Source organism: Felis catus, chromosome E2 (genome assembly GCF_018350175.1).
Source record: "Felis catus isolate Fca126 chromosome E2, F.catus_Fca126_mat1.0, whole genome shotgun sequence".
NCBI lineage: Eukaryota > Metazoa > Chordata > Mammalia > Carnivora > Felidae > Felis > Felis catus.
This window is the reverse complement of record NC_058382.1, coordinates 48,472,110-48,498,729: the sequence shown is the minus strand read 5'-3', so window position 1 is coordinate 48,498,729 and position 26,620 is coordinate 48,472,110. Positions and strand designations below refer to the sequence as shown.

Below are 26,620 nucleotides of genomic sequence, written 5' to 3'. Positions count from 1 at the left end.
GTACCAGGGTCTTCAGGTCCTTGAGCTGGTTTCTCAGCTGGAAGAGCTCTGTGGAGGTGAGCAGGATGGTGTTGAGGGTGTGGACCATGGTCGAGGCGAACTTGAGGTCCTCCTCTCGGAGCAGGATGTCCGCCATCGAGTGAAAGATGTTCTCTGCGTTCAGCAGGAGGCAGAGCTGCCTGGAAAATAGGCAGAGTAGAGGTTACGGAAACCTCCGGGCTTGACCTAGGAATCCCCTCTGGCGGCATCCTGAGGGAACCTGCTCTCTCCTGGGTTTGGCCTGCAACCTCAGCTCTGAGGCCTGTGGGGGTCACTGGGGCCTGGCTCCGTGCCTCCCAACACCACTCACCCTGGCCCAGCAACTCCGGAGCCTCCACAGGCTGGATTTACCTCCCTTCCCTGCCCCAGGCCCCAAAATGGAATTCTGAGAAAAACAGTGGGCCTCTGCCTACCGATATCACCACAGAAGCGCCAACTTACCTTTCCGGTCTCCCGCATACCAGAGCAATGCCCCCCACGTGCCAAGCTACTCCCTACCCTTTCCCACCTTTACTTTTTGGATAGAGATTATCTTCATGTGACAAAGAACACACGTACTGGTCATTCGTGTCCTCTGCCCTCCCCGTTGGCATCAGGAACCTGTTTGTTTTGTTCGCAGCTGCACCCCCACCTGGAGTACACGGTGCCTGCCGGTAGCAGGGGCTCAGGGGGTGCTTGTGGGATGAACGAACCCTATGACAACCCCGAGTTTTCTCTTTGCTGCCTGGATAATGAAACGCTGGTACAGGGAGACAAAGTGACTTGACCACGGGGCCAAGCTAGGGACTTGCTAGGGCCTCTTTTCCTTCCTGCCACCTCTTCTCTAGTACTAGTCTTGCAGGGAATAAGACTTGGGCTTCGTGCAAAAGAGTCTCCATTTTACTAAAAGGAAAACAGGAAATCCAGAGAATGGAGAAAAGGAGATTTTTCCAGGGTCCCTGGGCCAGATGACGTCAACAGTGACAGGCAAGTCTCAAGGACAGACTTGGAGGAAGCCTGATGACCGCCCTAGTGTGCCATGGTGCCCATGGAGGGCTGGCCTTGAGGGTACGAGTGGGCCTTCCTGTCGGGAGTCCAGGGATCCCAAGGCTCCTGAAAATCCAGAAGGGCAAACCAGGGAGCCGGCAGGTGGGGCTTGGAGGGGAGGGGTGTGGCCACTGAGCTCCTGACTGTACCAGCACGGTACCCCCTCCCATTTGGGGTTCAGTCTGTCCGCCTGCCTCCTGGTCTCTGCTTCTGGAAGTATACAGATTAGGACTCCAGCCTGTGGGGACAAAGGTCTGAGGCCTCAAGGTCTCGTGTGCTAAACGTGAATCACATTTGGAGTCAACATGCCTGAAACACGTCTATCCCATGACTGAACTCACACTAAACTCTGCATTTATCAGGGTCTGGTTTCCTGCCTCCCTCTGAATACCAGCCATGCCTTGGGGCCAGACAGCAGAAGATTCTTCCCCACCCCCGGCTCCAGAAAAATCCCAGAGCATTTGGTAATGGAGAGGCCAAACCACGAAGTGCAAACAGTGGGCAGGCCGTCTCCAGCCCAGGCCCAGCTAGAAACGGCAGCCTTGGGCAAGAACCCACCAGAGAAGTGGAAACAAGGCTGTTGGGGGGTGGGGCTGGAGGGTGGTGTGGGAAGGGCTCTGTCATCACCTGGGTGGCTCCTGACCAGCTGGGTGACCCCAGTGTCTCTGGGCCACAATTTCTTTACCTCCTAATTGGGGGTAATACCTGCTTGTACAGTGGTGGCTACTCAGAGGAGAGCTGCCGAGACCAGGGATGGCTCATGTGGGGGTACATGGTATACGGTGACTGGACCCTAGCTGGGGTGACAGCCAGCTCACAGGAGGAAGCCTGGCCTTTCTGTAGAGCACAGACAGCACTTTCCGTCCCCTCCTGAGCCTCCCACCCCCGGATAAGCCCCGTCTCCAGGGCTGTGGGATAGAAATGTTCCAGGAGGGCAGGCCAGGGAGGAAGGGGAGCATTCTGACAAATGGTCACAAATGCCCGTCGGCTGCAGCTGCTGCCGTCTCCATGACAGAGGCCCACAGCTGAGGCTCTGCCAGGCAGCGCTCTCCAGGGACCGCGGGGCACAGGGACCTGTAGCAGCCAGAGGGCCGGGGTGGCACTCTCACAAGAGGACAGCCGGGGAGGTGCAGGAGGGCAAGCAAAGGGGGTGGTGGTAAGGACAGGTGGGCGCCCCGGCCTCCTGGTGTCCCTCAGAAGCCAGGGACACTATGCACTACAGAAGGTGAGGGATGACAGAGTTTTCTGGAAATGCTCTTCTCCTGCCACCCGTGACAGCACACTCTCCTGGCTTTCCCCTTCTTCAGCAACTGCTGCTCCTCTAGGGTTGTGCCGGTTCTGTGCACGCACACTGTGTCTCTCTCTCTCGTCTGCATCTCTTGGTGGCTGAGCCAGCTCCTCTATTTTCAAGGCTGTCTCTAGATCAGCAGCTGTCCAACGGGCATTTCAAACTTGGCAGGGTCACAGCACAACTCTTTGGGTCCCCCCAGGCCTGCGCCCCAGCCTTCCCCATCTCAGGAAGCGGTGTCACTGCTGCGGCCACCTAGCTGCTCCTCCCAAACCAAGGAAGGAGTCGTCCTCAATCCCCTGGCCTCTCTGCCCAGTGCGCCTGCCAGACCGGGTATCTCTTCTGGTCAATTCCAAGCCGGCTCCTCACGGGTCTCCCTGCTGCTTCTCTCACCCCTACAGTCCACCCTCCCAGTGGACTGCCCATTGGGGCAAGCCTTAAAAAGTGCTAAACAGAGCACGCCCCTCCCCAGTGACTTCCCACTGGATCCAAACAAACACGGCATGGCTCCTTGCCATGCCTCCAGGATCTCGCACCTTCTGGTCACTTCTCTTCAACTTCAGCTCTTAATACTCCTCCTTCACTCCTGGCATGCTGGCCCCTTGTGCTTTCCTTCTGCTCCTGACCTCCGCCCTGGCCTGGAAAAGCTCTGCCGAGGGACCAGCGCGTGGCCAGCCCCCTCTGGTCGTTGAGCTGTCAGCTCTAACTCCGGGCCGGGGGAGGCCTCTGTCCAGGGCTCATCTCCCACCAGCCCTTTCTAAGGAAAGTCCTGTGTCTTTTCTGAGCATTTCTCACTACCTGGATCATCTGACACACTGTTTACAGGGTCCTAGCTGTCTCTCACTCTAGAACATGAGCTACAAAGGGCAGGGCCCTGCTGTGACCTCATGACAAGGGCATGGCACTGAGTAGCTGCTCAATAACCACTGCTGAACGTTAGGGTATGGACGTGTCAAGGCCCGGCAATACTCCGGTGCACCACTCCAGCTCAATCCCTCTGCTCATCCTGGGCAGGCCCCTGCATACTGTGCACAGGCCTGTCTGCAGACAGCAGCCTCCCAGATGCTACATTTCCCCCCTTATCACCCAGGGCCTGGCTGCCCCGCCCAGGGAATGTGGGAGGCTAGTTCAGCGGAGACCCCTGAACCCGTGCTGTCAGGACACGGCAACAATACGTAGCACCAAGGAGCCTCCCCCAAGCTCCACTCATGAAATCACCACAAGAGGCAAAGGGAGGGAAGCTGGGAAGACGTACCCTGGAGAGGTGCAGCGGTGGGGGGCACACACCCCATCCAGCCTCAAGCCTCTGGATGTTTGCTTCAGCGGGGTTGTCTCCTCTGCCCCAGGAAGGGCTGTTCTGCCCTCTACCACTGTGGCTGGGGCAGGAGAGAGGGAGGTATGCAGAGGCAGGGGCTGTCTTGTCTTATCCAGCCTTTGCCATCCCATCCCAAATTGGGGAGAAGAAAAACAATTCCAAGACTGCTGGGACACGATGCCTCCAGAAGGCAGGAACAAAGAAATATTAGCTAGCTCACTGGAAGCTCTTAACCGCACGCCAGGCACCGTGCTGAGGGTGTTACAGGAGCCCCAGTGGGACGGGCAAGGGGTGATGTGAAAGAACAGCAGCTCCAGTCGCCGCAGGCTCAATGGGTCCTGGGCATCTTTGGGGGAGGGGAAGGTGAATCTGGGGAGGTCAGCTGGGCCATACCCTGGAGAGTTCTGAATAGCTGAACAGGAAGAGGATGCTGATTCCTCTTCCTAAGTAAGAAGGTCGGGTGGGCACCCACTTTTCACTTCAACCTCGACCCCATGACACGGCCTGCAAAGGTGGACTCCGATTCCAGAGGCCCAGCCCTAGAGTCCTCGTGTGTCATCTCGAGGAGTCCTCACACACCGGGCAGGGGGGTACACCCGTCACTCCACACGGAGAGCCCCACGCTGCCAGGCACACAGCTGATCAGGGGACAAGGAGCGGAGGATCCGGACCCAGAAAAGTCCACTTCCAGAACCTGAGCTCCTGTTCCTCTTCTGCCTCCTTGGTGCCCGTCCACGCCCCGTGGTGGCCTGGCAGATGGCCGCCTCACAGGGCTGCTGAACCATCGCCTCTCTGTTGAGTCCCAGCCCCGCCTGAGCTGCCTGCCTGGCTCTCCAGCACAGCATCAATAATGGAACACAGCTTGCAAACATTAAACATTTGCCTGTACTTTTAATACTCACATTAAAGTGCTATTCATCATGAGACAATGGCTTGCAGAATGCTTGGGGACAAGGTAGAGAGGTGAGGCAGGAGGAATCTACTTGGGACCGGGAGGGCGCAGCCTGGAGGCCCACCTCAGGACAGGGGCCCACGTGTTTGCCTGGAGGTGGCTGCGGGTACGTAGCCAGGGCCCCGCACATGGGCTCTGCCTCCCCCTCCTCCAGCCTCCTGCTGCCTGCCTGGGCAGCTGTTCCCCTACTTCTGGGTTCGTGTCGGGGAGGGAACAGTTCTCTTGGTCCCTCTGTTATATACCAGGAGCTCTCAGGGGAGCAGCTTGCTTCTGGCCTGATCCAAGACGGGGACCCTCACTTTCCCTTCCCTAGTGGATTGAAATGACGCCGCCTTGCCCAGAGAGGTGCCTTCTTTGGGGGTGACTTCAAAAGGCCAAGGCCTACGGCAGGGCCAGGGGCGGGCACTCTGGTGCAGGGCTGGCCTGGAAATGGCTGCACAACACTTGCCAGACCGGTGGGAGCTTTGTGTTGCCGTCAACCACTAACATTGGCCAAGTGTCCACGTGCACCAGACTCTGGCCCTGAATGGACACCGGCCACACTGGCAGATGCTCTCCCCAGCCCCCTCTCTGACACCCACGCACGGCCCCTGCTTGAGGGGATGTGTGGGCCAGAGCAGGTAGGAGGAGGAAGGTATCAGGTAGCTCCAGAACGGCCAGGAGTCCCGCCCGTGAGGCAACAGCTGCTGCCCACCTCATGGGAGAAAGGCACAGGCACAGGCCAGCCCCCACTAGGCCAACAGGGAGTCTGGTGCTCGTCCTTCAGCTTGTCCTGGGAGTGGGAAAGGGGCCACATGCTGCTTTTCCTCTAGGGACTTGCTCAGGCCACCAACTCGGGCAAGGCCAAGACTTGATTTGGAGGATGAGACCTGCCCAGTGGCTTTGAGCTCCACCCTGCCCCCCTCGGGGCCAAGTGCAAAGCAGGAAAGAAGAGGGGAACACTGCTGTCTGAGGGTGCAAGGTGGGGGCTGCTGCTGCCTCCAGATGCCTCTCTCCAAGTGGCCGGTCCCACTGTCACACGGTTCATTCAGTGGGGCTGGGCAGGGCACGAGGCACAGGGTTCAGCGCTGAGGAGGCCTGTTTTGGTAGTGAGAGAGGGGAAAGGGGGGGTGAGCAGTTCCCTTGAGGACAGATGCACCCCAGGGCCTGGGGAGGCGCATGGCGGGGCCAAAGGAGGGGGGTAGCTGGAGAGTGGGCTCTTCCCAGGGCCAGGCCCATGTGCGGGAGCAGGGGCCCGTAGCAGGGTGGGGGTCCTGGAGGGCAGAGTCCCCAGCCTGGGTACCCTTCCTGGGGAGGAAGCACTCTGGCTCCCTGCCATGCTGTGCTCTGGGGAATCTGAACTCTGCCGTGTAGATTCGGGGAAGATGTAACACTTCTTCCCATGACCCCGCTTCCTTGCGCCCTCTGAAAACAAGACCAGCAAGACTGTCACGGCCAGAAGCTGTCGCCCCTTTCACTGTCAGCCGATCAGTCCCGGTCCATTTGCAAGACGCGCACGCTGGCTCCCTCCTGGGGCTCTCCTCCTGCTCCGGTCCCCAAGTAAGGGCACGCTGATGCCCCCCACACCCCCGCCCCCAATCGTTCTGACACGGAGCCCAGAGCTGAGGGCCGGCCAGGGAGGCAGAGTGAGCTCATCTGCACTCATGGGGTGGTGGGGGCTGCTGCCCTCCTCTCCCCTCCCCTCCCCTCTCCTTCCACAAGCCTGGCTTTTTAAAGAGAGACAAAAGGCAGAGGCAGACGATGTGTCTGACCCACGGAGGGGATGCCTGGGGTGAGCGCTCAGCCCAGAGGGCCCAGGAGCGCCCCCCTTGCCTGGTGACCCCACCGTGTTGGCTGTCATGCTGCTGGTGGGCACAGCCTGCCTCGATGGCGACTCGGCCCAAGGCTACCGGACAGGGTGAGGGCACCAGACAGAGTCAAAAGAAGTTTAAGGGGAGATGGGGGCCTTTCCCATTTTTGACTGTCCCAAACGAATGAGAAGGCTGCCAGTACAGGGACACAGAACAGCTGGGCTGGTGGGGAGAGTCTGGACAACAGCACACTTGAGTGGAAAGAGACGCCCATGTCGAGAGACGAGCTGGAGAACCTACCTCCTGCCCCCGACCTCCCCCAGTTGCTACTCATGCGCCATTCCTGCATTAGCCCTCCTGCCTGCCTCTCGGTGCCAACCGCCCCGAGATGAACACAGAACTCAGAATTAGTCTCGAGAGGGTGGGTCCCAGCTCTTTAATGCCCCCCGCCCCGTCTCCTGTGCGATCAAGGGGATGAACCCTCCAGACCCTGAGGAACCATTAGTGCCACAGGGGAAGCGGGCGATGTGGTCAATTCCACGGGCACCTCCTGCTGGGCCAGGCCCAGTAAGTGGCTTCCCTGATACAGACAGGAAGGTCTGCTTGTGGCTCCTACAACGGCCCACTGGACGCCACCCCGCCTCACCTCCACTTCTGTGCTATGGCATCATGGGGCCACCTGGGGCCCCCGGGTCTGGCCCGGGCAGGTCTGGGCCTCGAGCCGCACCAGGCTGGGTGGGCTCTGGCCTGTGGCTTGGCTCTCTGGGGAGGGGATGGTCAGCTGTGAGGTCGCGCTCTGCTGGGGCCTGGAAGGTGACTGGGCAGGCAGGCCTTGTCCTAGCTCCTTTGCTGAGGCCGAAACTGGACGCTGCCTCTGAGGAGAGCTCACGGTGGGGTGGGCCCCACGGCCCTCTGCCGGGTGGCCTCAGGGCCGGGCCCACCCGGGTGAGGAACAAGTTCAGATGCCTCTTGTGCAGGTGTCCTTGGCAGCAGGGCGGAGCCATTTCTGCTCAGTTTTCCCCTCTCCCTCCAGCTGGGCCTCCTTCATCTGCATTCCAAGCGCCTGTGTCCTGACCAGGCCAACACTGTGCTTGGGGGGACGGGTCCTCACTTCTCTACTCTGGCTGCTAGCTGGGGTCCGCATCCTCTCAGTGGTCTAAGGCCAAGGGGACGTGGGCTTTCCTGGGAGATGCCTAGAGTCTCACAGCTGTAGCTCTGAAGTGGAGAGCATCATGTCAAGCACAGAAAAACACAGGGGCCCGGAGCCATCACCACCATTCCCACTGGAAAGGCCCCTCCCGCCCTGTCCCCGTCCCTGCCCGACAGCTGGGATCCTTTAGGAACTTAGAGGGAAAGCAGCTTTCAGGTCAGGGTAACTTAGAGCGGGGAGGTAGCAGTGGCCTCCCCTCTGAAGTTCAGAAAGCTCCAGAGCGTCACTGCCCCCACCTCTCCCTGCCCCACACTCCTCTTCCCTTCCAGCTCCCTGCTTCCCAAGTATGAAAACTGTAAATCTGTTTTATTTATTTCAATCAATCCTCAACAGTGTGCCCCTCAGGGCAGAGGCAGCCATGGTAACCCTGCCAACTCATGCCTTAAAAATTCATCGTGTTTAGTGCAGTCAATGTGTCTGATACGTTTAAAAGTTTCTTTGGGGGGGTGGTGGTGGGGATGGGAGGAGGCACAAGGACTTGTTTTTCTGGGTCTTGCTGGGAGCCGGTGGAAAGGCATGGAGGGAGGGGCACAGCACGATGGGGAAGAGGAAGAAAAGGGTCTTTTCTCTACTCAGTTCTCTGTTCCTCTATTAAAGAGCAGTGTGGCCAGGCTCCTGGGGGCCACAGACACCTGGCTGGGCTCATCCGGAGACCCCCCAGGGAAGGCTCATCTGGATGGGAGTGGCTAAGAAAACCACGGCCTCCTGGAAGCCACCTTGTTCTGAGCCAACCCCTCTCCAGGTTTGGGGTTGTCTCTAGGGACCAAGATGACAGTGGGGCAGAACCAGGAGAGGTGACTCCTGCCTCCTACACTGCCTGGGTGGTCAGGTGGCCCTTGCTGCCATGTGAGGGGCTCCACCTATTCCTCAGGACAGAAGCCATCTCCTACACATGGCCCAGCTGACAGACTGGGCCCCATTTTCCTTGTGCTCTTATCAATCTGGCCAAGCCCATCTCCCACTGTTCATCCATACAGAACTCTCTAGACCCCTTCAGGCCTTTGTTTGAGCTGTCCCCATCCAGGACCCCTGAGAGGGCCTTTACCCCTCTCCTGCCTCACCCTTGCTAATTCTCCACAATCTCCTTCCTCACTTGAATGTCTCCTCCTTAACCTTCGCTTCCCAAGGCACAATGTGCCTGAAAGCGTACGAGGACTGGCCCAGGGCTGGGCCCCTGTGGGCAACAGGGACGGACACTTCCGGAATAGAAGATTAATTGCCAGGAGGAGAGAGGTGGCTTGGATTACTTCGGCTGTGGAATCTGGTTTGCATGAGGAACTGCATGCTCGGGCCCAGGGAGCCGGCTGGGCTTTGAGCCCTGCATCGGGGGTTCTGTGAAGAGTCTGGTTCTAGCTGAAGCACTTTGAGAAGGGGCCTCTGAGGTCAGATGAGCAGGTGTCTGACTTACAGACAAGGTCTGGGTTTGTGTCCCAGAAAAGAGGCTTCATCCTCTATCCCACATGGAGATACCCCAGAATATGGCTGGAAGCAGGTCAGATGGCAGGGGTGGGATCCGGTGCTGGAGGTTCTTGGGACACCACAACACAAGCAGGGAAGACCCTGGGGGCCCGGCTGAGTTGTGTTGGTGCTTTTGGGAGGTGGGGGAGGTGGTATGAGCTGGAGGCCGCCCCTCCAGGCCTCCAACCCTCGGTGGGGGAAGCTCACAGTTCAGGAGCATTTCGATTTTGAACACTGAGCAAGTGGAAAAATGAAAACAAAGGGAAGGGTCACTAAAGGGAATCCTGTTGTCTCCACAACAGTCAATTCCAAGAAACACTGACACACACCCAGCCCTCGAGAATGGCCGGCTCCCACCTTGTCCTGTCACAGAGGTTCCTGCCCAGTAACAGCCACACACAGCACACGCTTGTGAACGCTTTCTCTACACGGGGCATGCCTTGTACCCTGAATCCCATTAACGTGGGCCGGGTGTTATTTCAGCAGAGAATGAAAACGGAGCACGGATTAGAGCCCTGCCAAGGCCCCGTGTGGTGGCCCAGCCCCATGCGCTTAGCTGCTGCCTGGCCACACACCCAGCCCGTAGGTCTCAGGGACCGGCTGCCACAGGTGCTGAAGCACAGGTTTTCTGGACGACAGATGGTTTGGGGGGCACCTTGGCTACAGATATCACTGGGCCCTCTGATGCCCGGGGCCTGAATTTCTCCAGAACCTTCCTGTGGCTTTGGGGAAGTTTATCTGCCAACCAGCTGCTTCTACCAGACCCTCAACCTGGGGCTACCTCTGTGGATGGCAGGCAATGACCACACCGGCCACATCTGGCCAGGACAGTGTTGACCTGCGCCCACACTTAGTTCTGACCTGCTGGGGTGATGGCTTTTCTCCTATGGGTGGGTGGGAGGCAGAGTCAGGAACTGCACTCACAGCTCTGCCACCAGAACCCAGGCTCAGATCTGGTTGGCAGGGGTGGGGGTGACTCCATCAGCCGCTTCCCAGAATCCTCTGCTAGAAGCCGTGGCTCCTGAGTGTGGGTCCCAGGCCGGCTGTTGCCTGAGGTCTGAGGGGGAGGGGAAATGTCACTACAACGAGTGCTGGTGCTCTGACCACAGGCCTATGCTGCCAGGGAAACAGCATCTCTGAGCCCCACATGCCTGGGAGCCCCTGGGTTGGCCGTGACAGAACCACGGAGGGAGACTTTCTCACCCTTTGAAGCCCTCTGAGCTCCTACCCTTCCCAAGCAGGATTTCCTCCCAAGGACATGCTCAGCCTCCCTGCCTGTGAAGTGGCCTCACACTGCCCTAAGGCCAACACGCAGAGAGCCTGGCAAACGGGCTTCAGGCCCCAGATGTGCCTGCCCATCCAGGCCCCTGCCAACTTCCAGCCAGGTGCACGGAGGTCCTCAGGGATCACGTGCTCATGCGACAGAGGAACCAAGTGAAGCCAAGCACTGGTCCAAGGCCACGCTTCCAGGCCCGTAGTGGAGCAGAGCCCCTGACCTGGAGTTCATGTTCTCTTCTGCCAAACATTCCCATGCCGTCCGTGTGTCACCTATAGGACACAGGCCTCCCCTCCCTGGCCCAGCCCTTCTTTCCGCCTGATGGAGAGCTCTAATTCCTCGTGACTCCAATGTCCGGCGCAAAGACATCCCTTTACGTGATAGCTTGGGACACATTCACCAGGTAGAATAGACAAGCAGAGACACAGAGAGTCTTAGGACAGGTGAGGGAAAGGTCCCCCACATCTCCGCCATTTCCCTCTTCAAACCACTGGTGTGACCTTCTGAGGAATAAGGCAAGCAAGTAACGGAAGCGCCAGGAGCCAGAGGAGCCCGGGCAGGACTGTCCCATCATACTTGGGAATGGCTTGGGGACTCCCCTTGTTCCAAACATTACCTGTTAGCAAGTTGCTCCATCCACATTTTCCATTACTTCATCCCACTATTCCCAAACTAGTCCTCTGTTCCAGGCCAACGGATCACTCCCCACTGCTACTTGTATGACCGCAAACATTTACAGATGGCGGGGTCTCCCTTCCACCTTGCCCGGCACTGAGCCCACACATCGAGGCCTCCCTACAACTCTGTCCTTCTAACCTTAAAGCCCTGCAACCGACTCGAGCCCAGCAGCCGGCTGTTCACGTGGTCACTGCACTGAGGCCAGAACGCCTCCCTCCCCAAATTCCTCATCCAAATGGGCTGGCTGTCCTTGTGGTTGTGGGTCCTGGGTAATCACAGTGACCCACCTCCAGCTCACGTTCCTGTGGTAACTTTAAGGGCTGAATGGCTCCATCCAGGGGCTGCCATCTTGCTTTCTGGCGGCAGCCTCACTTCTCTGCCCTGGGGCTCCACACTTCTCAGGGGGAAGCCACGACCCCATGGCCCATCAGTGTCCTCGCCCACCCACAAGGTCATACAGTTACCGGTCAGAACTGGAAAGGCCCTCCAAGCAAGGAACAGCATCCTACCAAGAGACCCATCAACCTGGCTATATATTGGGAGTCACCTGAAGACCATATGGGATACTAAGACCACGCTCAGGCCCACCCCAGGGAGTAGAGATCTGTATTCTTAACAGGCTTCACAGTCGGAACTGAGAACCCCGGCCCCCAAACGGCTTCCCCAGAGCCACTGCCACAAGCTCGGTGGTGCCACTGGCCGGGAGAAATGCGGAGATTTTACTAGCAGCCCCAAAGGATGCGCAGCCTCGGAACTTTGGGTGTAAGGCCCCGGCTGCTGTCCTTCTCATGACATACCCTCACCTCCCCAGAGCCCGGTCCTGGCCTTCTGAAGTTTCTGCCTGGCCTTCTGCTATTTCCCTGCTGGTCTCCACCTGAGGGGCCCCGCTAGCTGTGCGCAGCCCCAGCGTGCTCTGTCCAACGGAAGGAAAAGGAGGGCAACTGTCAGGCCAAACCTGTGCTGCCACCCTCGCCTCAGGCTGCAGTCCCTTGGCAGTCACGCGCTGGTGTGTCCCTCCAGCCTCGGATGCCCCGGGGGAGGAAACTCAGCTCACCAGCCGCTGCATTGGGCACATGCCAAACGTGCCTTTCTGGCCTTCAAATCTTTAGTCTTGGGGATTTTATGAAATATTATAAAGTGAGATTGCTCTCTGTAGCTCTTTACAAGTACTCACTTAAAGGGCACGGAGATAAACGTCAGAAACAGAACGGGAAGTGAAACACTAATACCCACTGCTGGTAACAAAGAGCAAATATCACAGCAGCCTGACTGCTGGGTCTCTTGGAAAATGGTAAAAAGATCAGAGTGAAAGGGCTGGGAGGAAGGAAGGGCCACAGCAGAAGTGACCGGATAAAGACGGCAAGGACGCACTCCTTCAGTTCTTTGTGGCCAGATCAAGTGGGGGGGTGTCTCTTATTCGTACGCTCCTCCACCCCCCGCCAGGAGGCTGAAAAAATTCCTCTCGTGATCAGTCACTTTCAGGGAGTTTTAAGATGCATGAAATGGGCTTTTCATCCCAATGTTCCTTTCCAGTCCAGGAAATCTGCGCCAGATTAAACGCACAAAAGCAAGAAAGGGTCCCTGGTGGGAGTGGTCCGTGGAAGTCCCTCTGGGGAAAGTGTCTGCAGGCATCTGGAGTCCCAGGGCCCGATCACAGACCAGGTCCCCCTCGGCAGAGCTGGGCCAGGCAAGGGGCCTGCTAGGGAACAGCCATCCTGCCCTCCCCTGGCACCCGCCACTGCCACGGAGCAGAGACCGGGCCACCTCACACAGGGAACTATACGATGGAGTTGAACACGGCGGCGTGGTGACCTTAATAAGGGAGGGTGACCTCAAGCCACTCTGCTTTGGCTTAGAGCTTAGAGCGCAGGGAGCAAGCGAGCTCAGGGTCCTGAGGGAGGTGCGTTCTGCTGAATGATGCCTGCGTGAGTGAAAACGAGGCAGGCTGCAGGGCGATCCTGAGTCCCGAATCCACTGCTGGAAAGCCATGACCACGACTAAAACCAAACTTAGCCGAGCTGTGTATTTACAAATGCAAAGACAAAGTTTTGGAAGTAAATCCTTGAAGCTAAAACAGAGTCTACTCCTGGAGGAGGAGGAGGACGTGGTGGAGGGTCTTTTACATTTATGCTGTATCTTCTGCACCGTTTTGGTTTTTATCTTGTATGGCTTAGATTTTTTTTTTTTTTTAAATGATAGATAAAGACATTAGAATCCTAGGGGCGCCTGGGCAGCTCAGTCGGTTGGGCGTCTGACTTTGGCTCAGGTCATGATCTCATGGCCCGTGGGTTGGAGCCCCGCGTCGGGCCCTGTGCTGACAGCTCAGAGCTGACAGCTCAGAGCCTGGAGCCTGCTTCGGATTCTGTGTCTCCCTCTCTCTCTGACCCTTCCCCGTTCATGCTCTGTCTGTCTCAAAAATAAATAAACATTAAAAAAAAAAAAAAAAAGACATTAGAATCCCATACATTTGGGGATCGTCTGGACTCTGTCATGGACAGTCTCAGGGGCAGAGAAAAGGAGAAGGGTGCCAGGAAGGGGCGCCTCCTCAGAGGGTGTTCACGCCCCAGGCCTCCAGCGGAGACGGCAGAGTCTCTCTCCCGGGTGGGGGCTGCTGCAGATTTGCAGATTTAACAATGGAAACATGCATTTTACAAATGAGAGGATCAACAGCCGGGAGATGGTATTTTTAGCTACTGGGGCTCTTTGCTTCAAAGGCGTAGGTTTCATCTGAAACCAGGCAAACCTCCTACAAAGTCTGCCTGTTTGCAAGGAGTGATTAGCATAATACGAGCAGGAGAACCGGCCAGGCTCCGCTCTGAGGCAGGAGTGCCTACTACGGGGAGGCCTTCTCTTGAAAGAGAATCACGAGAAGAGGAAAGTCTTCTCAATGGAGATGAAGCCCCTGTCTTCAATCAGAGCAGGAGGGCTGCCCCGCACCCACAGCGCCCGGTGTGGTGGGTGCGAGCAGCCGCACAGGGTGAGACCTGAGTCCACACGGGCCCACAGCTGTGGACAGCAAGGCCACCCTCTGGGCTGTTGCTGACAGCGTCGCTATGGCCTCACACAACCACCTCTTCCAGAAGAAGGACAGAAGGTCTGGGGCTGCCCTTCCAGATACCCCTTCTGAGCAGTCGGGCAGAACCAAGTCAAGGCTGAGGGCGAGGGTGGACTGGGAGTAGCAGGGGGGCTGTCGCAGCAGGAGGACTCAGATGGTGACCTCTCAGGGAGGTGTCCTCCCTGGCAGGGCTCCCGGCCCTTGGGGAGTGGCACGGCTGTGGGACTGCACCGTGGGCCCTTGCCGGGGTCTGTCGGTCTTGCCCTCCTTCCTCCGGGCCTCCCCCCCCCCCCCCCCTTCTGCCCTGCCATTGTGCTGGCTTGGGAAGACGGAACATGTGGAGAGGCTTGACATTTTCTCCAAACACCGCAGAAATGCAATGGAAGCTGTGACCTTCTGAGAACCGTAATTACAGACACTCATCACAGAAGCCAAGCCGGGGGCAGATCTCACCGGGCAGCTGCTCAGTCACACCAGTCCCAGAGCCCCATCCTGGGGAAAGTGTGACCTTGGGCTGCAGGGGGGGGCCGGGGGCAGAAAGTGGCAGCACGCACCACTGCTATCTCAGGCACTACTGGCACGAGAGGGAGCAGAGGGACAGCAGGGGGGACAGCAGGGGGGGCAGCAGGGACGGGGAAATAGCGGAGCAGCCAGTTCTTCACGGCCCCTCACCTCGGGGTCCCCATGGCAGTAAGATCATGGGTTTTCCTGTGGAGGGTCAAGGGACCGGGAAATACTCACAGAAGGGGTGCACAGCTGAAGATCTAAGAAACCAATTACATGCTACTGGGGGGCTGGGAGAAGCAGAAAGAATTGGACCCAGGTGGCCGCTCAGGCTTCAAGGGCAGGAAGGAAGTGAGGTAATGCTAGGAACCGGCCAACTGTTTGGGCCAGGGGCTACTGAGACAGAGGTGGGCAGGGGGTCTCCTTCAGGAAACGGCTCAAAGGAGGGGCTCAGCTCACGTGGGAGGAAGGAAAGAGCTAACTCTCCTCCAGAGACATAACCGGACAAAGCAAGTTGGCTCAATTCACAGGCGCCTGGAATTAACTGGCTGAAGGTAGTGTCTCCTGAAGAGTCAAACAAGTTGGGGCAGGGATGTCTGGGGTGCCGGCAAAGTTTTAAGTTTAGTCCAGATTATCTGCTCAAACTGCTGGTCCTGGCAGCACCGAGTCTTCTAGAATGATGGAGCAGCCAGATCCCTTGTCAAGCAAGCTTCCTGAGCCACTCCTTAACTAGCCTTTGGTGTTTTATGAGGCTAATGGTCAGGGAGAGACCGTAAGGTCACAACTATAGCACATTCGTCACTATCCTCCTGCATCCTGTGAGCCCTGGGCCCCACTTCCGTTCCATTCACTGGAAGGGCACTGGGCTCTGGAGGCCAGCCACCTTCAGTGCCATCCCAAAGACTAGGGGTGGCCCCGTATCAGTGGTTTCTCCTCTCAGGGTCTTGTGCACACTCATAGCAGGTGGGGAGAGTTTTCTGAACCTGCTCAGGCCCTTCAGTGGCTCAGTGGGTACCTCAGGCCTGCTCGTGAGGCAGCCAGGAGCCTGGTCACAGCCACACACTCCCTGGGATGTCAGGGCACTGGCCACTGCGCTTCTGAGTAGACTGCTTGCTATATCAGAAACACCTTCTCCTCCCCACCCCCACCCCCAGCTAGTCCTCACTTATCTTCCACGGCTCAGTTAGACAGCACCTCTTTCCAGAAGCTTTCCCAGACTCCTCCATCGGGGCTGGGCACCACCCCCACCCCAGCTGTTCCCACAGACCACCGTTGCTGCTTGTGTTTGTGACTATCCCTGGGAGGACAGGGACTAGTTCTGCCCACTGCGGTGTCCCCGCCAGTGGGCACTAAGACTGGTCCGCTCAATGACAAATGGCATTTCCTGGCCACCCCCTGGGGACGGGGGAGCCTGAGCTGGGGAAGAGACTTTTATCCAACCTCACAGGGGAGGGGCCGGGCGCTTGCTCCAGGCAGTTCCATTCTCAGAGAGAGGACTCTTGCCTGGCCTGACAGCTGTGGCCTAATTTCCAGGGCTATACCCAGGCTCCTTATTTTAACCCACTTGATATTTTTCATTCCTGAAGCATGGGGGGTGGGGGGATGGAGAGGGATTGGAGGTGGGGGAGGTATGGACAAATGGAAAGGATGAGCCCTGTGCGGCTGGAGGACTCGGGCATTCTGGGGAGAACATGTGCCAAGAGAGAAAGGGATAGGATGAGGAGGGCCAAATGGATTTTCTTTTTTTTTTTAATTTTAAAAAGGAAAAAAAAAAATTCCCAAATCCTACCCCCCTGATTTTCCTCGGTAAGCATTTTCAACAAGGTCACAAATGCACCGGCTCTATAGATTTTTGGCTGCAAACCACATTTCAGGCAGCCTTTAAAAGCCAATTCTTGGCGTAGCTTCAGCGGAGCCTAAGGAGAGGGAAAACTAGGGCACTTTTATGCTCCGAGAAAATATCGGATCCAGGTCACAGCTTCCTGGCTCCGCAGAAGCTGTGGGGTACCCCCCTCAACACAAGCCTGAACCTGAGGACCAGCCCCCACAACCTCGCTGTTTCTTCCAGAGCTTGAATCCCAACACCAGGGCACGCATATCTTGGTCACTCGTCACCTGTCTGCCCGTGTCACTAGACTGCCCCCTTGGTGAAGGGAGGAACGGGCTCTCAGTCTCGCGTGTGCACAGGGCTGGCACGGAGCCCGGCACACGGCAGGTGCTCCAGGAACAGTCACAGAAAGGACCTGGTGGAGAGTGAATCTTTGACGCCTGCCCCCACCTGGCTAGCCCGCTTTCCCCCCTGCGATGCTTCTGTTCCACCTGAGTCCCTGTCTGCAGACTGTGGTGGATGGGCTTGGGTCTGCCCAGCCCAGGCTGTGCCACAAAGGCAGCACGTGGTAAATAGTTACTGGAAAAATCAGAGCCTCAGCTTCCTTATGTGTGAAAGAATTCAGCTGACCCTGAAGGTCTCTTCTGGCCACTCCGAATTGAGTCTAAAATCCAGACCGAGACTCTCCTCGTCTCTCTTCAATCACAGCCTGGAGCTATCATTCTGGGAGACGCGCTAAGTGACCCTGTGTCTAACCACCAAGTCCACACCCAGCAACACAGCACACAGCCTCTAGGTGCAGTGTTGCAAAAGGAAGGAAGCCACAGAGGAGGGATCAGCTGGAGGCTGCATTCCATTCTCCACCTGCCCCCGTGGTGGACTCTGGGAGGGTCGCTGGTCACTACACAGCGCCACCCCTCACGGCGGGCCCTGCTTCGTATCCTCTTTCAGGCAACATTTAGACCTAGACCACAGGGTGGACACCGGTTGAGTCCACCTCCCTCATCCACAGTCTGGGGGTCTGGTTCCCATGAACAGCTGCTCTTCCTCCTGAGTCCGAGGGTGGGCACACGATCCTGTCCTGGACAATCGGGGCACAGGCCTTCTCTGTCCACAGTGACAGGTCCTTGAGACTCAAGCCTAGGACTGTGGCTAAAGGCTGGGGCACCGAGGGACAGGAGTAAGTCGAGAGCTGCTGGTGGCCATCTTGCCACAGGCTGGATGGCCTGCCCAGGATGGGTTGAAAGAGGAGGAAGAAGAGCCAGCTACGGAGGTGAGAAGGTATGAGTCTTGAGGACGAGGAGGGCTCTTGTCACACATGAACCAACCCTTGTCCCTAAATGCACACTGCTACCTTCCTGTTTTTCAATATAGAGCGAGAGCTGGTTTTCTGTCACACGCAGTCAAGTCCTGACCGGGCAGCTCTGAACGGGGCAAAGTCCAGGTCAGGGGCAGAGGAAGAGAGGACGTCTGGGGTGCAGTGTTTGTTTGTTCAACGGCTGTCTCTCTTACTCTTCCTTGGAAAACAGGAGAAAGTGACGGTCAACCTCAGAACACGGACGGAGTGGCAGTATGCTGGATCAGAGGGAGCCAGGGGCTGGAAAGGGGGCGAACGGGTGCCAGGGCTGGCTCTGCGACCACCGCCCCACTCACGTCTTGGGTTTTGTGTCTTGACCGCGTCGAGAGAGGGCAGATGCTACTGCTCACAGTCACCGTCACAGGTGCTGCTGGCACTTACCGCACAGCTACTGGGGGCCTAGACGCTCTTCTAGACACTTTCTTGGTACGTCATTAAATCCTCCCGGGGATTAGCAGATGACGATGATCTGCGTCTTCATTTTCCATGTAAGAAAACTGCTCAGGAGAGCAGACGCGTGGCTGGCCCCTGTGGTTGCCACTGGGCAGCGAATCCTTCCCTCTCTCAATGCCTGCCACCGCTGCCCCAGCAGGGTGGGCTCCTGCCCCTGCGTGAGCCCATGCGAACTCCCTCCCCTAAGCATAACCGGCAGGGACGTGCTGGCCACGACTCTACCACTTGAAGAGACCAAGACTACAAGGCCGAGACGAGAGACAGCACCACAGGGAAACGCCGAGTTCCCGGACCTTGCTGCCCTCCGCCTCTGTCTGGTCACACACACCCTTGCTCGTTTTGGTGCCTGTGACCTGGGTTCCTGCCTCCTGCCCCTCAGGGCGCTGAGCTAGGTGAGTGCTTCCTGACTCCGGGCTGCAGCTGGCCTGGCTGCGCCAGAAGCCCCTGGGATCCAGCTGGGTGGCAGGAGGGAGGGTGGTCAGGAATCTTTGTTTTGACAAAACACAAGCAGGCTGGACTAGGTGGGCTCCAAGACCCTGTCCGGAGCTAAGAAGTGACACCTTGGGTTTTAGGTGGCTTTTATTCCAGCTCACTGGAAATGCTTAGCAAACATCAAGCAGAAACAGGCAGCTTCATGGTTAGTTTTTATGAGCTCCTAATCCCCTAAAAAAGCACCACAAAACAAAAAAGATGCCAACTGTGAGGAAAAACTGACCCCCTGAACGACATTAAAAAACTTCTATTTTTCATGAAACACTATTCGAAGAACAAAAGGCATGCCACGGAGCAGGGGAAGACAACCGTAGTGTATACACTGAGAAAGACTTGACTCCAGAATATATAAAGAACTTTTACAAATCAATAAGAAAAGCACCAAAAACCCAATGGGGAAAGGACTCGAACAGGCTCACTGCAAAAGGGGAAACCCAAAAGACCAGTTAGCGATGAGAAGTTCTTCACTAGTCTTCAGGGAAACGCAGATTAAAACCACAGGTGAGGCCGCCGCACACCTACCAGAACGGCTAACAGCGAAGACCGACCAGACCAAGTGTCGGTGAGGAGGCGGGCCACCCAGGCTCTCATACACGGCTGAGCGGTAACTGATGCGGCCACCTCAGAAACATCTACTAAAGCTTAAACGTGTATGGGCTCTGAACCAGCAGTTCTGAGGTATGTATCTAACTACGAGAAATGTACCCATATGTTCACGTAACACCACCAGACTGAAAATAACCCAAGTGCCCATCAGTAGCAGAATGGGTAAATGAGTCGTGGCATACTCTCCAGAAATGTGAACTACTGCACATCTAACACAGAAGAATGTCACAAACACAAAGTGGGTCAAGAAGAAGCCACCCTTCGTAAGAGTACAAGTTGTGTGGTTCCACTTCTATCAAGTTCAAAACCAGGTAAAATGACCCTATGGTGTGAGAAGTCAGGACAGTGGCTACTCTGGGGAGAGGGAGAGGGGTCGTAACCGAGAGGAGACACGAAAGGGACCTGTGGGTGCCAGAAAGGTGCTACTTCTTGACCTGAGTTCTCATTACATGGGTGTAGACAATCAGCGAAAATTAACTGAGTGGTAGTACACCTGTAATTTGTGCACTTGGAGACAGTATGTTGTTCTACAATGAAAAATTTACATTAAACAAGGCATCACAGGGGGCACCTGGGTGGCTCAGTCGATTGGGCACCCCACTCTTGATTGTGGTTCAGGTCATGATCTCACAGTTTTTGAGGTCAAGCCCTGTGTGGGGCTCTGTGCTGGCAGCGTGCTGCTTGGGGTTTTCTGTCTCCCTCTCTCTCTGCCCCATGTGCACAAGCTCTCTCTCAAAGCTAAATAAACTTTATAAAAACTACAAAAAAAAAAAAAAAAAAAAAAAAAGGAAGAGGGTTTTGCCAAAGAGATGGCACAACAAGTAGAAAAAGCAGAAAACAGAACTCCTGGCGACAGAGCAGTTTCCGAGACATGTTCTCCTCTGAAGCCACGTGAAGGGTTGTTCTTCCTTCATGAGGAAGGGACTGGACCTGCGGATAGCTGTGCCCATCCGTGGCGTGAGTTTACTGATGACAAGGCTGAGGGTGAAATGGACGCAGGAGTGCCATTACAGGCCAAGGCAGCAAGCTCTTTGGGGGAGCCAAACAAGGAGGTTCAGATGTCCCCAAGTTCAGGAAGCCTGTCCTGTGTGAGAACCAGAGCTGGGGCACGTGGTGCCCTTTCTAAGGAAGTGGAGAAAGATGCAAAACTGAGCACACCGGGAAGAAGTTTCTGAGGGGACAGAGGGGCATGGCTCAAAACATTACGGGACGCTCAGCAGGGGCCTGAGTGCACCTGAAATCCATCCCAGCTGAGTTTGAGAGAGAGAGGCCTGGGGACGGTGCAAGCAGCTGTGATGAACCAGAAGGTAGAACAAGTAATCTTGGAGGAAGGAGGGGGTGAGACACATCCTCTTGAGCAAGTCAAAACGGAGATTTAGACCCAGAAAGACACTCACTGTCCAAGTGCCAGGCAGTTCCAATGAGATTATGTCATCTAAATATAGACCGGAAGTAGGCCAGGATAATGGACGAGCAGGAGTCTGGAGGGCTGGGGCCCAGAAGGAAGACAGGAAAGGACATGCAGATTTACTCGGCGTTTCACTTCTGCATGGGAGATGCCAGCTAGCCAGATGAGAGCCCTGGCAGAGGACGCAGAGGCCACATCAGGAGGGGTCCTGGTGGGGGATTTTCTGTGGGTTAACAACGCTGGGGGAAAGGGAGACGTCATGAGAGAGCACAGCTTCATTCCACTGAGGGTTGAGGAAAAGCAGAGTCGAGACTGGAAACTGGGCAGTTTTCCCAAATGGCCTCCACCACCCAACCTGGAAGACAGCCAAGACACTCAGCTCTGGGGTCTCTGAACGGCTACACAGCAGCCCCACGGTGCATGTCCCAGGACTTGGGGTGAGGGTGTTCCTGGGAGTTGAAGCTGCAAACTTTTAAAAAAATTTTTTATTTGAGAGAGAGAGAGAGTGAGAGAGCGAGAGGGCGAGCACATGCAAGTGGGGAGAGGGGCAGAGGGAGAGAGGGAGAGATCTCAAGCAAGCTCCATGTTCAACGTGGAGCCCGATGTAGGGCTCAATCCCATGACCCTGGGATCGTGAGCTGAGCTGAAATCAAGAGTCGGATGCTCAACAGACTGAGCCACCCAGGAGCCCCGAAGCTGCAAACTTTTAAAGGAAGTGCCATTATCCACTTCAGATCCTAAGAGCCTTTTTAGTGGCTATGACAGCCTGGGTTACAAAGCACACGTCCCTGTGGACTGTATGTACTTCACATGGGCTTGTGCTCACCTTCTGAGGCTGAATTTAGCGCCAAGTTTCTCCCAGGCCAGGGTCTCCCGAGGTGGAACCACTGAACGTGCTAAGAGACAGGAACTCTCCTTCCATGTGGAAGTGCAGCTAGTCTGGGTGGCCTTTCACAAACTGCCCACGAGAGAAACCTTCCGTGTATTTTACTGAACGGAGGGACAGGGTGTGTGTGTGTGTGTTCTTCATGGCTACCTGCTGAAGGAAACCGCTTGTGGGGAGAGAGGGGAGGACCCACACAGAGACCCCGGAGGAAACCCGAGCTGAAATGATACCAGGATAAAGGAAAGAGCTTCCTGAGAAGCATTCTACAAAGAATGAACAGGACACACTCAAGAACTGCTGCTCTAGAAAGAGTTCAGAAGCGCTTCCAAAACCAAGGACACCCCTTTGTCTGTCCTGGCTCAGATGCAGCCCTGGTGGAAGGAGGCAGGAGGATGGAAAGGACTCCTAGGGGCCAATTCCTGCCACTATTTCGTTAAGATGTGACATTATCGTACCCATCAGCTACTTGCTAATTAACTAAGCTGTCTGACTTACCAAGGTCAAAACTTTGTTACTTTCCTGGCATCCTTAGGTAAAGTATAAACAGATCCAGAGAGTACTGCCGATTCCATTCGGAAACAACCTCTCCAGCTTCAGAAGGAAATTATCAAGTTCTCAGCCACTGACAACAGTTCTTGACAGTCACCCCCCAGCCCGGCTGGCTGCCTGAGCCATGGACTGGGAACCTGGTGCTTCTCAGGTGTGTAGACTACAAGAAGGTGGTTTTTAATTTTAATTAAAATTTTTATTTGAGGGGGAGGGAGAGAGAGAGAGAGAAAATCTTAAGCAAGTTTGATGCTCAACGCAGAGCCCGACACGGGGCTTGATCCCACAATCCTGGGATCATGACCTGAGCTGAAATCAAGAGTCGCGTGCTTGGGCGCCTGGGTGGCTCAGTCAGTTAAGTGTCCGACTTCAACTCAGATCATGATTTTTGAGTTCAAGCCCTGCGTCGGTCTCTGTGCTGACAGCTCAGAGCCTGGAGCCTGCTTCGGATTCTGTGTCTCCCTCTCTCTGCCCCTGCCCTGCTCTCATTCTTTCTTTCTCAAAAAGAAATAAAAACAAACAAACAAACAAACAAAAGAGTTGAATGCTCAACTGACTGAGCCACCCAGGTGCCCCAAGAAAGTGCTTTTAATCTGAGGCTGGGAAGAGCCCAGCAAGTGCCAGCACCCACACAATGAGGAGTCCAAGGTATTGCCGCGTGATGGGCACAGAATGAGCTTTCCCACTAGTCTGTTCCTGAGTCCTCAACCCCTTTACGGGTGCTTCTAGATGCAAGGTGAATGGCTGGCTCCGTGGGAGGAGGGCTGCTTGGGTCACATGGCCTCCCCCTGCCAAGTGCACCTCTAACTTCCCACAAGCTCTGCTAAAGCAAGTGGACCCTTGAAACATGGAGACACTTCCTGTGAAGCTCCCCGGGCCTCAGCTCACACTGAGCAGGACTCCCTCTGGCCAGCACTTCCTCTCCTCCCCCACCACTCCCAGTAGGACCTAATTAATCCCAGCCTGGCCTAACGAGGCCCACCACATGTGGTTTCCATTTTCCAGAAGAAAATACATACTTCTTACAGGGAGTACCAGTGTGTGTGACAGTGGGCCTGACAGGAACAGTGTGGAGACTGCCTGGAGGAGGCAGAGCAAAGCCACTGGCCGGCCTCCAGGTCCCCAGCCCTCCAGGGCAGCCCCGGGTCACACCTGGTTCTGGGAGGTGCTGGGATGCAGCACTTTCCACGGGTTAGGAGACAGTGGAAATAGAGCAGGTTGGGCTCTCTGGACTGCCTGAATTTTGCCCTTCCCAAAGACATCTTTGGATTTTGCCTCTGAGGGCAGACTTCTTTCCTCTCCGACTCTGGCATGTCAGATTGTGTTTCCCTGCCAGTCACGTTCTCTCAGCTGTCTCCAGTTAGATCAAAGCCAAGAGCTGGTTGTGCAATACAGCTTCTGCCACACACTCCCTTCGCTATCCTCTGTCTCAACAAAAGCGCCCCAGCCCCCTGGTCTCTAGGGAAGAATGACTGTGGAAACCTCTGGAAGATTTACACAGGAGCTGGGCAGACTTACTTAAGGTCAGCAAGAAAAGAAGCTCTGAGAGGGAAGAAATTCCTTGGAAGAATTCTTCCAGCCCTGTTCAACGTCCTGCCTCCTTCCTCTCGGCTGGGGACCTAATCACTATGGCTTCAAACTAATAAAAGATCAGATTCCACCTGCATTCTGGGTAGGTGCACAAGGGTCCCTTCCAGCAGACAGACTTAGGTTGGCACAGGTTTGCCAAGGCGATTTCTTTTTATTTGGAGCAAAGGAGTGCATTCCATTAAAGGGGAGAGTGGAAGAAAGCGAGCGGGCCTCACAGAAGCGCTCTCCCACGGGCTAGGGGCCAGAGGCAAAGTGTGCTTTCCTAACATGCCATGTGAACCAGGGATCTGGGGCTTGCCACTTTACCCAGATTCTTCTTTCATTAGCATCGGCACAATGGGCTCTGGAGGGCCTGGCCAATGCCCCCTGGCACGTCAAGTGGCACGCAGGAAGATGGTTAAGGGGGTTGCCCGATGCCAAAGAGCTCCAGAGGCTGGGAAGGCTTGGGAGGACACAGAGAGTGAGAAGGTGAGCTGGGTGGGGAGGGTGAGCCCGTGTGGGCTGCCCCAGCCACGTTGGTGATGTGGCTCCAGCCCAGGGCCCGTCTCACTGGTGGACCACACGAGGACAGCAAAGTGGAATTTCCCAATTACAGCATGAAACAAAGCTTCTTCTCTTGAGGCCCTTCCCTGATGCAATTAAAAACAAGTCCAGTCTCCAGTGGCTTCCTAGGCCCTGGGTTCCCGCCACCCACCTCAGCGGCCAATCTTCCCCCTGCCCCTGCCCACAAACACAGGGCTCTTATGCGAACCTGGAGGAGGGAGGGTAGGGCAAGGGCAGGATTAGCTGGGGTACATCTTGGGGACTGTGCTTGCTGAACTGGAGAGGTGAGAGGAAGGCCAGAATGAACTAGAAGCCTTATCTCAGGGCTTCTCTGGGTTAGGGTCTCATGGAAGAAGACTCATGACCGCTTCCTGCCTCCCACTTGGGCCCCTGGTCCATCCCCTTCAAATGTCTCATCTTAGGGGTACCCGTCTCCCCAGGAAGGGTGCTCAGGACCTCATCCACCATCAGCTGGGCTGGCTGGGGTTGGAGCCTTTGAGTTCCCAGCAGGCACTTGTTAAAAAGCAAGCATTCTCTGGCAAGTCCTCTCTGCGAGGCGGCAGGGAGGAAGAGGAGGGGGGAAGCACAGTTGGTTAAGCCAAAGGACGGCTGGCCAGAGGGCCATCTTGGCCGGCAGAGTGGAGCGTCCTGAGACTCGCTCACTTCCCAGCACAGAAGCAGGCCTTGTAAAGATCACAGCTGTTGGATTCTGCTGCAGTTCATATCACAGTGTATCAAAGGGGCTGCGTTTTCTCCCTCCTCTCCTTTTCTACTGAGTATAAGTGGCGCGGTTCATGGGAAAACAAGCCCTGCGCTTGTTCTGCTGCGGCGGCTTGGGGGGTGGGAAGGGGCCGGAGGAGGGAAATGTACACGAACACCTACTTGGGGCAGAGTTGTTTTAATGGGACCGGGGCCGGGCTGCTGGTGGGTGCTCGTGGTGCCGGGGCCCTAGGCCCGGCGTGCCAGGGCCAGCTCTCGGCACAGAAGGTTCCATTATTTCACCCTCTCTGGGGTCTGATTTCCCGTTCTCCCAGACCACCATGGGAGGCGGAGGCTGTGTCATGAGGAGGAACAAGAGCCCCCGTTTATCAGGTTGTGCTGAGAGGCGTAGCACGCATGGTCTCGTGTCACCCTCTCCGCAAAACGGCAAGGCAGGCACTGTAGAAATAGGTCACACAGCCCCAGACTGGAGGAACTGGGATTCGAACCCAAGTCTCTTTGACTCCAGAAGTTCCAGTCTCTACCTGACTCCCGAGGACCTGTGGGAGGCCCATCTGCCCCATTTCTGTGAAGTCCAGGGATGGGGGACAGGTGTGGGCAGGGCTGGGGGATGCCCAGAACCCTCTGGCACCCTCACGCCACGTGCCCTCTTCCCTCCCTTCAACTCCTGCAGCTACGAGAAGGGCCTGGGCCCAGAGCAGGTCTCAGCGAGTCCAGCTGAGATGAGGCTTTGGAGCCACCGGCTCCCCCAAGTTCAACACGTGTCTAAAATGTTATGTCCACCAGATAACAAGGCCACATGGACACAGAGGATGTCCAACTTGCTCAGGGGCCCGGCGGGAGTTCAGGGGCCCACCCCCACCCCCACGGCAGGTACAGCCTGGGAAAGCCACGGTGGGGGGGGGGGGGGGGGAGGAAACACTCCAGGGTCCCGAGGGAAATCACGCATCTTCCTCAACAACAAGATGCCCACCAGATGTCTGTCTTCGACAGCTCTGGGTGCTTCTGTCCTACGGACAGCAAGCACTCCTGCTCCCTGAGCTAAATGTGCTACTGCACAAACAATGGCTTTCAACTTGTCCGTCAGAAGAGACTCTTCCTCTCTCTCTTTGCCTAACACCTGAAGGAAAAGGGTTAAATCATTGTGTGTTTCTTATCAGGCCTGTGGCTTCATCTCAGCAGTCTGCATGGACCATCATTATGCTCCTCTTTAAAGCCGTCAGCAAAAAATAAGGAAATGAAACGAGAAGTAGACAGGCAGGCTGACGCTCTCGACAGCTGGTCCCCAGCAACCTTCGCTGAAGGCTCTCACTCCCTGTCTGATCACAGGAAGGAGGAGGACAGCACATGTCTTCAAGGCCTCCTCCATGTCTGATGCGTGCCGTGTGCACCCTGAGAACCTAGGCTGGGGGGCTGGGACTGTGGTCCGGGCTGGTCAGTGGTGGCCTGGCCGGCGGGCTTAGCAGGCAGCAGGTCCAGAGAGCTGGCACTACCCAGAGGAAGCAGGTGCTGGTGCTGCTTCTGGGGGGACGGCAGGCTGGACAAACGAAGCAAAGGACTGGGAGGGATAAGTGTGAGGGGCCCAGCCATAAGGATCCCT

The 26,620-nt window shown here is 56.3% G+C and overlaps 1 protein-coding gene across 2 annotated transcripts in view; it reads right to left on the bottom strand.

The window, feature by feature from the left end:
* VAC14 (VAC14 component of PIKFYVE complex) overlaps window positions 1–26,620 on the bottom strand; it is a 101,179-nt gene that overhangs the window by 9,974 nt on the left and 64,585 nt on the right. For both annotated transcript variants that reach the window (XM_006941719.4, XM_011290219.3), the window contains exon 15: window positions 5–179. In XM_006941719.4, coding sequence (XP_006941781.2) covers window positions 5–179 — 175 coding nt within the window. The remainder of the gene's footprint in view (window positions 1–4; window positions 180–26,620) is intronic.